General features: G+C 38.1%; 1 protein-coding gene across 21 annotated transcripts in view; it reads right to left on the bottom strand.

The window, feature by feature from the left end:
* EIF4G3 (eukaryotic translation initiation factor 4 gamma 3) overlaps positions 1-12,879 on the bottom strand; it is a 338,664-nt gene that overhangs the window by 47,805 nt on the left and 277,980 nt on the right. For 20 of the 21 annotated variants that reach the window (XM_064589816.1, XM_064589800.1, XM_064589806.1 and 17 more), the window contains 2 exons: positions 1,403-1,549; positions 725-961 (listed from right to left, as the gene is read on the bottom strand). In XM_064589816.1, the coding sequence (XP_064445886.1) occupies positions 725-961; positions 1,403-1,549 (384 nt within the window). Of the gene's footprint in view, positions 1-724; positions 962-1,402; positions 1,550-12,879 lie in introns of those variants that run through there. The other variant, XM_064589818.1, reaches the window with a different exon arrangement.

Raw genomic sequence — 12,879 nt, 5'->3', positions numbered from 1 at the left:
CAAGGGCTATACCTTGGGGATGACAGAATGTTAAGCTGGAGGAAATGGACTGTTTATCACCTGCGACCACCAAACCAGCCTCAGATTTCTCACCTCTGAACTTTACTTACGTGAGTGAGAAATAAACCTTAATCTTGCATAAACCACCATATTTGGGATTTTTTTGTCACAAACATAATTCCAGCTGATTCAGATGTTATGAAACATTTCTGATATTACTTCTTTGAAGCAGTTCTAATTTTCCTACCCCTTATTTGGAGAGCACCATGTTATGTTTGAGTCATAATATTGTTAATGATTTCTTATATTATAGTTAGATAGCCCTGCGGTTAATTCGAGCATAAACTTAAGAAAACTACTGGGTCTTCGCTTCTGTAACACACTCAGTCCTGGCCCACAGTAGCTATTCTCCTCTTATTTCTGCCGACAATTTGCTATACATAAAAATGACCTGTGAAATGGTCATGCAGAAAAAGGAAAAGGGACAAATAATCTGAACAATTCACAAGGTGGCCTTTATATAACTTGGGACCCTCTTCACTTCTTACCATGATGGAAAGGTGGTAAGGAGCTCAGTGGCCAAACACTGACAATGAAAAGGGCAAAAGAAGACAAAGCAGCAGCCTAGACTGCCGGGGTGAGATGGACCACTCCTATTCATGGTTCTAGTTCTTCTGTGACTGACAGAGGCCATGCTGGCTACTTCTGAGACTGGGGCGCTCACCTTTGCCTTCTCGAAGTCCAGGTCTCTGCCGATGGTGGTGAGCAGGCGGCACAGGCATTCCAGGGACTCCTCATCATGGTTCTTCAGCAGCTTCACCACACAGTCGTGCATGATGGCTTCCGTCAGCATCTTGAGTTTGAAGAGTTCCCCAATAAACTTGATGTTACCAATGGATCTCCGCCGGGCTTTGTCCTTAGCTTCTTCTAGTTCATCATGAAGCCTCGTCCTCTCCTCTGGCTGTTGTATAAGGAAGAGTAATAGGAGCTTGATGAAGACAACTGTACTGCACATGAGATGCTAAGAACATACACTCTGACTCATGGTCTTATCCCGTGTAGGAGTCAGGGATACTCTGAGAATCTGACAGCAACTGTAGACCTACTCCTCAGAAAACTGAACTACACCCAAAACTTTGCATCCATTTCAGGAGATTTCCGGAACTCAGTGACCTCTCTGAAATCTGGGCTCTGAATTCCTGTCTTAGAAGGTTGAGTTGCTCTAACAGGTGGCACTAAAAGGAATAAAGCATTACTCTAAACTTCAATATAACGTCTCCACATGATAAAAGGGCCACAGTCATCTACTGAAGTAGCAGGGATATATAACCAGCTTCATGAAAATTCTGTTTGAGAACACTCAGAGAGCATAAGCACACTGCCTTTCTGTGCAAATACTCACAGCACTGGCAGCCTCGAGTTCTTTCTGCTTCTTCTCAAAGACATCATCATCTGCTTTATCTTTTTCAAACTCCTTCTGGCAGCGGTTCAGTAGCAGCTTCCGGAAATTCACTGTATTACCAGGCTTGTCTGCCATGGGTACTTTCAGCTGCATCCATACAGGAAAATGCAAAAGCATCAAGATTACTTATAACATTCAGTGATTCTCTCAAAATACCTATTTTCTTCATTGAACTACAGGTAATGCTGAATGAACTACAGGTAAGCATCTACAAGAGGTACACAATTTAGCTTCAGGCAGTTCATGTTTTAGTGGTAAGAGTTCTACAATTTTATACATAAAAGATATACATTCCTCTCATACAAATGTACTCTATCTTTATGGTTGGTTGTGTCTCTAGCTGACTTTGAAATCCATGTCTTATTATAACAACTACAACTCTGCCCTTATCTAAGACCTTTGTAACTCTACAGGGTTTTACCTTTGTTTTTCTTACTACCATTGTAGGTACTTTGGTTTAAAGGAACAGATAGAAATGACATAAAGCATGGCCATAGGAAAACTGTTGTGGGTGGGATCCTTATTCTAGAAAAAAGCAGTTGGTGGGGAGGACAAATCTGAGGATTTTTCAGATATCTTGTCCTCAGGGGAATGTTATTAACACTGTGATGCTGGTACTTACCATGACTATCAATGCACTATGTTTACTGATTACTTCTTACGTGCCCAAAGAAAATACTAGTTTTCCAAAAGTTCAGTCTAAAAAATGGCCACCTAAGAAAAATTCTTTTGATACACGGGAAGACCCAGACTGGAGGGGGTAGACCATGTGGAGGCAAGATGCTTACAAGGTTTCCGTTCGAGTCTCAGAACTGCTTTCTAGTAACAGCAATAGCTCGTATCTTCAAGGTTATGTGTAACCAAACAAAGAGACATAAGAAAGTGGACTGCTGCACTGATTGACTAAAATTAACCATTTTACAGATGCAATCCCCCTAAGCACCATTTTGAACAGCTACTGTGTAACACAGCAAAATGGTTTTTCTGGAATCACAAAGTGGCTCCCAAAGTTCTGAAATGCATGGTCTTTGCCCTAGGTTTAATGGGACAACTTGGTAAAAAATAGAACGCAATGTATTTACACTCACAAAAGAGTTAATGTTATCAACCAGAATGACTTGGACAGCTGCTGACTAAGGTTGCATGGCTAGAGAAACTTCTTGAAAACTGAGGACTATGATGCTATATATACTGGATTTGTGCTAGAACTGATGGACACCCTCTCCAACTGATTCCCTACGACACATGAAAGACCATTTAACAGTCCAGTTTTCTTGTTGTTTTTTCTTTAACATTTCATTTTTAGGTAATTTCTACACCCAACAAGGGGCTCGAACTCACAATCCTGAGATCAAGAGTCGCTCACTCCACTGATTGAGCCAGCTAAGTGCCCCAAAAAGTCCAGTTCTAATCAACCAAGAGAGCAAGTGTTTCATTACACGTTTTCAGCTGGAAATATTAACTCAGGAAGAGGGTAAGATTACCAAGTATTTTTTTCACCAAGCATAAAAAAGCTAACACGTCCTTATCTCCAAAGTCAAGCCAAACAAATTCAAGTGACTACAGATAATTTTATAGTCAGGCCTACTCCATGATTGCACAGGAAGGCAGGCATTTAAATCAGCCTTCAAGAAAAGAAATGCTCATGAAAGCAAAGGCTTTCCAAAGGAAAAGCCAAAAGTGGACTCTATTTAGGACCCAGAACATACAACAACAGACTACAAAAGAGAACTAGAAAGCATATCCATGAGCAAGGTGGTATATAATAGACCAACAACATGGTATTAGGTTCCAGAACAAACTAAAACTCTTAAAAATCAGCGGAAAAAAAAAAAACCCAGAAGTTGTTTCCAATTTGCTGCTTTACAGGATCACAAGTAAACCAGCCAAAAAGCTCTATCTGGCTTCTTGGCATATTTACCAGCATCATCTACATTAATATTATGGACATAATTCGTTGGACAAAAATCGGCTGAGCCACAATCAGCCCTAAAGAGATGTTTCTTGTATTATGGATTGTAATGTGCAGAAAATGGAAAGAATGTGGACAACAGTATGAAAATCCAAGCCACGCTTTCATAGTGAGAGGGACCAGAATGAAAATGAATCAAAAAGATTAAATAAATAGAACTTAAGACAGTTTGCTTTCAGGAAACAAGCAGAAATGACACAAGGCAAGGGAGACCTTTTCCTACACAAAAGATGTAAAAAGCTATGCCTTTTAGACCTTTTATATAGGGAAGGCTATGTTCAAAGTGTTGGATTAAGGAATGGAAGATAAACTTACTTACTTTTAAACAAAGGCAATTCTTTTAACACAAGTTTCAGTTTCATCCTCCAAAACAAGGGAGACACAATACCCAAGTCTAACCTAGAGTACAGCTTTGAGCATCCAATGAAATAGGTTTAGTGGAAGCACTTTGTAAATTACAGAGAAGAAGGATGGGATATTTGAAACACTGAACAGGGCGCCTGAGTGGCTCAGTTGCTTAAGCGACTGCCTTCGGCTCAGGTCATGATCCTGGAGTCCCTGGATTGAGTCCCACATCGGGCTCCCTGCTCGGCAGGGAGTCTGCTTCTCCCTCTGACCCTCCCCCCTCTCATGTGCTCTCTCTCATTCTCTCTCTCTCAGATAAATAAATAAAATCTTAAAAAAATAAATAAATAAAATCTCTTTGAAACACTGAACATTGAGCTTCAGTCCCTTCATCTGCAAAAGGAGACATTCCAATGACTGTAGACTGAGGGACATTATAAAATAGCTGTTGAAACAGGAACTAATCCCTGCTCTGCTAGGTGACTTTGGCCAAGTTACTTAGTTTTGCCAAACCTCTATTTCTTTCTAAAATGGGGATGATAACATCTATCTTTTAGGACTATTGGAAATTACATGAGATTAGTTTAAGTAATGCAAATGATAGTGGCTGGCACATCGACAAGAGTCTAATAAACTAATATAGCTATATTTATATACTTAGAGCTGCATTTGACATGTTTATGATTAAAAATTAAGAGTAATCTAAATTGTAATAACATGGGTGTCAAAAAAGCATAGAAGCCAAGTCAGCTCACCAAGCAAGTAGGTAGAAAACCACACAAATGGCAATAAATATGAATATTTGCTATCCCAAAATAATGATCATGGGAGATTTCACATGTACAAGTCATAAAAAACATGATTATACAGAGGCTTTTTAGATACAATCAAATGGAAATATTAAAACTAAATAATCAGCAGAACGGCCACAGATCTGCAAGTACACATATCTTCAAATGAATGAATGCCTAGCTACACAACCTCCTAAGAACTTGTTTTCGAACATGGTTTTAATGTCCATGGGGATGATTAAGAGGGTGGTGGAAATAGGGAAATAGGCCAGTGAGAACATATTCTCTGAAAATGGTGATGCATGGTAACTTTTTTGTTCTTGAGATGATAAATTCAACAGGGTTATGAATCATTAAGTCAGCCCGTGTTGTCTGCTGGACATTGACTAGTCAGGAGACCCAATGAAACTGTTTTAGTTAGAAAAGACATGATGAGTGGATGTTTTGGTCTGCTAAGGCTGCTATAATAACTACCACAGAATGGTGGCTTAAACAACAGACATTTATTTCTCACAGTCTCTCAGTCCAAGACTAAGGTATCAGCAGATTTGGTTCTTGGTGGGCACCCTTTTCTTGATTTATAGCTTTCTCCTGTATCCTCAAGTGGTGGACAGGGGAAGCTCTACTCTCTCTTCCTTTTCTTATAAAGGCACTAATCTCTCCATGGAGGCTCTATCCTTACAACCTCATCTAAACCTTACCTTCCCAAGGCCCCACCTACTGATACCAGCAGACTGAGGGTTAGGGCTTCAAAATATGAATTGGGGGTGGGGGACACAAACATATAATCCATAACAATAAACAAGGTAGATGTTTGCAAGTGTGATTATGGATAATAGCAAAAAAAAAAGGGGGAGGGGGATGTGCAACAGTGAGAACTTTAATTTTCATTAAGCAGCAGTCCACAAACGAAACTAAGACATGTGTCTTAAATGGGTTGTCTGAGATGGTTTCTCAGGGAGAAAGGGCGTCAGGGGGAATATTTCAGTAAGGCTGTTCGGTAAGCTAAACACACTGGAGAGAACCTGGCTTTTCGTTTTTACAAAGATGTAAACTAACAGTGTAACATATCACACCGTAAACTAACAGTGCATCTTCTCATTTGGAATGAGACCTGTCCACATACCAGTCACCCAGCAATCCTGGATACGAATGTTGTCAGCATCAGGTACTCATTTTAAGCAAGTGGGCCCGTACTGCTGATATATTTGCGGGTACTGAGGGTAAATCCTTCTTATCCCTCAAAGGATCAAACTCCCAGAGAATCAGCAAGGGCTGCCAGCTGTGTGTTAATTATGGTAGTCAAATAAGAGACTAGAATATATTGGGGCACCTGGGTGGCTCAGTCGCTTAAGCAACTGCCTTCGGCTTGGGTCGTGATCTCAGGGTCCTGGGATCGAGCCCCGCATCAGGCTCCCTGCTCCGCGGGAAGCCTGCTTCTCCCTCTCCCACTCCCCCTGCTTGTGTTCCCTCTCTGTCAAATAAATAAATAAAATCTTAAAAAAAAAAAAAAAGAGAGACTAGAATATGAAAGGACCAGCCCTGGCCTTGCTCAGTGTGCTACAGATTTTCAAAGCTGTCTCAGAACATAAACAATGCTAGTGGGAACTCCTGGCCCACGAGGCATTTTGCTCCTGAAGCATGTTCCAGTATGAGGTAAAATATTTGGAATGACTAGTGTAAATGTAGTGGCACCTCCATGTTAACTCTAACATGTGAAGCGAACAGTAATAAATCAGTTGTCCAACTGTCACTCACGAGTCCATGGTGACATACTAGACTCCATCAGTAGTTATGTCCTGACCTTAGTGACATCACCTGTTAAAGCTGAACGAACATACTCTGAATGTACTACAAACACATCTATTAAACTGTATCTCTGGTTAGATACACCGGAAAAGGTACATAGTTCTGAGAGATGCCCACAAGATTCAAAAGAGAGTTATGACAGGGTAAGTCATTTCTCCTCAATGTTTCTTCAAAGCATTTTTCATCTTTCATCAGGTGAGCTGAACATCCCTCCTCCTCCAGTTGACTCCAGCCACTTGCTGTTGCCCAAAGCTGACTTTCCTGATCTGTCCTTCTATGCTTTATTTCTGATGAGATTTAAGTGTGTCTCCTTCACTCTCTTAGTGTCTCTTCCTATACTCAATCCTCCCATTCTTTGCATTGTTTGCATTTGAAGCACCTGGGCAGTGGCAACACTGGGTATGTTCTGGATATGGCATAACAGGACACAGAATGCTCAGAATTCTGCCTCTAGTGCCTACTAAAGTATGCCTACTAAATACATGCCTGCCACAGTGGAGATAAAAAATAAAAACAAAGACCCCCTTTATAAACCGCAAACCATTTAACTAGAATTCAGTACTTATCTTAGGAGGAGGACAACTGAATTGGAATGGCTAATAGAAGAGAGTGGACAAGAGAGAATGTTGTCCTGTCTCTAAATCTGTAGTAAAATAAAATTTTTAGTTGGATTGTTGATAATTTTAATTGCTGTGCTTTTGTTTAATAATAATTCAAATCAAAATTCACATCTCAAGAACCCCATAAGCATGTAAAATCCTAAGGGCAGGTCCTTTTTCTGTCTTTTTTGTTGTTTTTTCACTGCTAAATTCCCAGTGCCTAGAATGTGCCTAGAGTCTGGCACATCACAGACTCTCAGAAATGTTTTAAGTGGGTAAATGCATGAACAGAAGAATAACAACTTGAATTTATTTTATGCCCAAAGTCTGTTTTGGGGGGTTGGTTTTGTTTTGTTTTTTACAATATTTTTATTTATTCATCTGTTATGAAAAATGCTACTAACATTTTTGCATATGTTGCCTAGTATATAAGAAGTGTAGGTTTATCAGTTGGTACTTAAGAATGGAAATGTTTGTTATAGCAGAAAAATAATTTCAGCTTTTTTTTTTTTTTTAAGTAGGCTCCATGTCCAGTGTGGAGCAGCCCAGTGCAGGGCCCAAACTCATGACCCTGAGATCAAGACCTGAGCTGAGATCAAGGCTTAGCTGACTGAGCCACCCAGGCACCCCCAACTTCAGCTTTTATAGCTGAGCTTGTCTTCATAGTGGCCGTCACTACTTTATATTCCCACTAGCAATGCTTGAGTTCCTGCTTCACATAATTTGCCAAATCCCGGTAAGTTTAGCAATCTGGAGTTAATGTATAGTTTTATAGCTAGTTGGTTAATTTCATCATGTTTGTTGGTCATTTGGATGACCTCTTTGATGAATTGTAGGTGCACGTTTATTGCCTATTTAAAACACTGAGTTATTCTCATTGATTTCTTTTAGCTTGACAAAAAATCTGATATAAACCCTTCATTGGATTTTTGTGTTGCAATTATCTTTATCTAATACATGATCTGCATTTTTACTCCCTTAATGACATCTTTTGAGGAAAAACATGCTAAATTTAATGCAGTCCAATTTACCAATCTTTTCTTTTGTACAGTGACATTTGTGTCCTAAAAAACCTACTGACAAATTATTGTTCTTTTTAGTATCTCCTCCCCTCCCTGGTTACTTTCTATCTTTTACTGTAAGTAGCTTTGCTATCACCAGTCTAAACACTTTCCTTCATTTTAACTTTTTTGTTTTTTTAAATTTGTGCTTGGGATTTGTAGGAATTTGTTTCAATCTGTGGCTTTAACATCTCAGTACTTATGAAAAATTTCTCAGCCACTCTCTTCAAGTACTGCTTTCTTCCCACTTCCTCCTCTCTCCTCTTGGGACTCCAATCAAAGCAAAGTTTGATCTTATGGAATCTTCCTCATCATTTACCCTCTCTTTTGTATTTTTCATTTTTTGGTCTCTGTGCCTCATTATGGATTCTACAGACCCATCTTCTACTTCATAATTCTTTATTTCAGCTGTAACTAATCAGCTATTAAACCAATCCATTAAGTTCTGGATTTTATTATATATTCAGTTCTGGGATTTCTATTTAGTTCTTTTGATATTTTCTCTTTCTGTTAAAAATTTCAACCTATCTTTATTACCTTGAACATAATAAATATAGTTATTTGATGTCTGTGCCTGATAAAAGCCAATATCTGGAGCTCCTGTGGGAAACTTGTTTATTGCTCGTTCTCATTCATGGTCATCTTTTTCCTTTGTGTGACTTATTATTTCTAACTATATGCTGTACATTTTATTTGAAAAATTGTTCATAGAAATAATTTGAAAGCTAGTATGACAGGTTTTTTTTAATATGATATTTTAAAAAGAATTTGTGTTTGCTTCTTCCAGGTACCTAGCAGGCACTAACACATTCAGATCACTACAAGCCAAATTCAAGGACTGAGATTATTTGATGTTGAGCTACACACAGTCCCTGTGAGAGCAGGTCAATTTCTGATTCACCCCTGTTTAAGCATGCAGTCCTTTGCAGTCCCAACCTAAAATATAGGAGGATTCACTAGAGCCTCCTCCACCACTCTTTTGGTAAACACTGTTCCCAAATTCTGTCCCCTAGCCCAACAAGTCTTTGAAAAACAAGTTTTTCAAGACGTTTTAGTTGCCTCTTTTAGAGGGAAGTTTTACTCAATGTGTCACTTTTCTTTGGATTTCTACCTTTTCAAAGATCTTAACCTTAATAATTCTTTACTGGTTTTTAGCTCTCTGATGCCTTCAAGATTTTAAAAAATATTGTAGCCAACTTTTCTAATTGTTATCCCTCAAAGGTGGTCTGGATCACCTAACGTCAAAACTAGAAGTCCTAACACTTACTCCTGTGTATTTTTCCTTAATCTGAAGACCTTTTCTCTCTTATCTTGAATTTGATATTTGGTATTTCCAAATGGTATAATTTTATTATATATGTATTTAGTATGAACAATAATTTCATTTTGCATATTATAAAAAATTACTAAATGATGTCATACTGTTATTCAGTACCATTTTTGAGGTTGATTCACGTTAATACATTTAGTCTTACTTCATTAATTTTAACTGCTGTATATATATTACTATTCAAATCCACTGACCAAATAAATTGTGGTATACTTGTCTTGTTCAGGCTTATTTAATTTGTTTCTTATTATTCACTATTAAAACCAATACAAAAAATAAACATTCTTAAAAATGAGTCCTTGTGTACATCTGGTAATTTCTGTGGGGTATATTACCAAGAAGTAAAATTCCTGAGGAATAGTATATGAACATCTTCAACATTATTGTCTAATTACTCACCAAAGTGACTGTATTCATCCGTGAACACTTTAAAATGATTTCATTTTTTTTCCTACTCTAACAAGTGTGACTTGTACAGAATTGTGGCTTATTTGTTATTTCCCTACTCATGAATAACACTGAATATCTTTTGTTAAATTCATCAGCTAACAGATTTTCATTTCTATAAATTGCCCATTGGGTTGTTTTATTTCTTACTGATTTGATTTTTTCTCCTTAATTCTATATATATTTTTAAAAGATTTTATTTATTTATTTGATAGAAAGAGACAGCGAGAGAGGGAACACAAGCGGGGAGGGGGAGAGGGAGAAGCAGGCTTCCCACTGACCAGGAAGCCTGACATGGGGCTCGATCCCATCCTGAGCTGAAGGCAGACGCTTAACAACTGAGCCACCCAGGTGTCCTATATTTGAATATTTTATCAATTATTATGTATTCCAAATAGATTCTGCCACACTGTGGCTTTATCTTTTTATTTTATTTATGGTATCATTTGCTGCACACCAAGGACTGCAAATTTTAATAGTCAAATCTGATATTATTTTTCTGTTACTCATTTTGAATCTTAATCTTCTAAAGAAAATCTTCCCCAAAGTTCATGAAGATAGTCTCAATTTTCTCCTAAAAGATTAGCTTTTCTTTTCTTTTTTAAGATTTTATTTATTTATTTGACAGAGAGAGACAGCGAGAGAGGGAACACAAGCAGGGGGAGTGGGAGAGGGAGAAGCAGGCTCCTGGCCGAGCAGGGAGCCTGATGCGGGGCTCGATCATGACCTGAGCCAAAGGCAGACGCTTAACGACTGAGCCACCCAGGCGCCCCAAGATTAGCTTTTCTTACTTAGATTTATAATTCCCATGACTGTTTGATTTTTGTATTTTATACATAGTAGGAACAAATGGTGACTCTATTCCCATTGCCACCTTTCATTTCAGGCCCTCGGTACCTCAAAAGTACTATAAGTCAAGACAGTGGTTACCTTTAAGGAAGAAGGAAGGGTACAGTTCTATTTACTGACCAGGGTGGTAGGTATGTTCACTTCACTGATATACACTGAGCTGTACACTAATGATCTGTACAATCTTCTATATGCATGTTGTAATGGTGTGCTAAAGCTAGCTCGTACTGGTTTATGGGAGCCAACTGTTAGGTCGAAATTTTGTGAATTATCTGTCAAACTGTCACTGGCTTAAAATCAGCCATGAAGAAACTATATCATTAAATTTGACAAAAGCAACAAATCAGGAATTTTTCTTTTCCCAAATAGCATGTATGTCTGTTATATTTCAATAAAAAAAAGTCTAAAAACTTGTATCATTTGGTATATAAGTCTGGGGGAATTTATACTAAAAAAGTAAATCCTCAACATGTAAGGGTAAATATACTTTGATGCTGCTTGTGGTTGCAAGAAAACCCCCCAAAACCAAAAAACTAGAAACAACATGGAAGAAAAAGAGGAAGGAAAGAGAGAGAGAGAAAAGGCTGGGGAAATTATGGTATATATATATGTGTGTGTGTGTGTGTGTGTGTGTGTATATCTTCAGATACTATGCAACTACTAAAAAAGTAGGAGTCAAATCTATCTGTAGTGACGTAGGGGTATGCCCAAAACATATTAAGTGAAAATAAAGTAAACTGCAAAAAAAATACATACATGATATAATTTAACTACTATAAAACCAAAAGTATTTTTTATACATATGGATATGTTTTTATATAATTTTATGAATATAGATAAAATTGTGGAAGTACACATACAAACCATTCACAAAGGGAAGTGTAACTGGATGGGGCTGAAAGAAGAGTAGTCACTTTCTCTATGAATACCCCTATACTACTGGACTTATTCCAAAAGGTTATTCTGCAATTGAAAATAATCCAGTAAAGGGGCGCCTGAGTGGCTCAGTTGTTAAGCGTCTGCCTTCGGCTCAGGTCATGATCCCAGGGTCCTGGGATCGAGCCCCGCATCGGGCTCCCTGCTCCGCGGGAAGCCTGCTTCTCCCTCTCCCACTCCCCCTGCTTGTGTTCCCTCTCTTGCTGTCTCTGTCAAATAAATAAATAAAATCTTAAAAAAAAAATAATAATCCAGTAAAGTTTAATCAATCTTATTTAAAAAGGGGTGAATCATAACAAAATTCACATAAGTGGTTGGTTTATCCATAATTTCTTTCTATTTTAATCTAACTTCTACTCTTGCCTTTCAAAAGGCCATTTTCATCAAGGATACTCTTCTATTAAAAAACATTAACAGGGGCGCCTGCGTGGTTCAGTCGGTTAAGTGTCTGACTCTTGATTTTGGCTCAGGTTGTGTTCTCGGGGTTGTGGGATCGAGCCCCACATGTGGCACCCCTCCTGGTGGGGAGTCTGCTTGAGATTCTCTCTCTCCCCCTCTGTCCCTCCCCCTGCCCTTCTCGTGCTCTCTCTCAAATAAACAAAACAGAAAAAAACATTAACAATCCTTCATGGCCTATAGGATTAAATCTAAAATTAGTAAAGAGCACTAAAGTATAAGCCAGGAGATCTGGGATCTAGTTCTAATGAGTGACTACAAGATGTCATGGCTGCCACAAGGAAAATGAGAGGCATGAGATGGAGAATTAGTTTGCCTTCAGATACCTACAGTACGGTATGTTAGAAGGCAATATGGCAAGTGACTGAATAATCCTAGACTTGGATTCTAGCACTGCCACTTACTAGTTATGTGACCTTAAGCACGTTACTTATCCATTTTTAAGCCTCAGTTTCTTGTTCAGTGAAGTAGGGCTAATAATACTGACCTTTCAGGGTTATAATAGCTATTAACAATAAAATTTGTAAAGCATCTACCCATAATGCAACTTAGTAGGTACTAAGTAGATAATTTCTGTTATTACAATCAACCTCATTCAGCCAGCATTTCAAGACCTTTGCAATCTTTTCCACCACCAATATAATTTTGAATTATTTAGGGATTATACAGGTCAAATACTGAGCTAGGAACTTGACATACATAATCTCATTAAATTATATTATTATTAAATTAATGTTATCATTGTAATAGCCTCAAATTGTGTGACTTAATCTTATTTTATGGATTAAAAAATGAGGTTTAAACAGGTAATTTAATTTTATA

This window comes from Mirounga angustirostris, unplaced genomic scaffold (assembly GCF_029215605.1).
Source record: "Mirounga angustirostris isolate CCGP_5_RB_7025 unplaced genomic scaffold, mMirAng1.0.hap1 SCAF_4, whole genome shotgun sequence".
NCBI classification, from domain to species: domain Eukaryota; kingdom Metazoa; phylum Chordata; class Mammalia; order Carnivora; family Phocidae; genus Mirounga; species Mirounga angustirostris.
The sequence above is the reverse complement of the archived record's forward strand: the minus strand, read 5'-3'. Positions and strand labels throughout refer to the sequence as shown.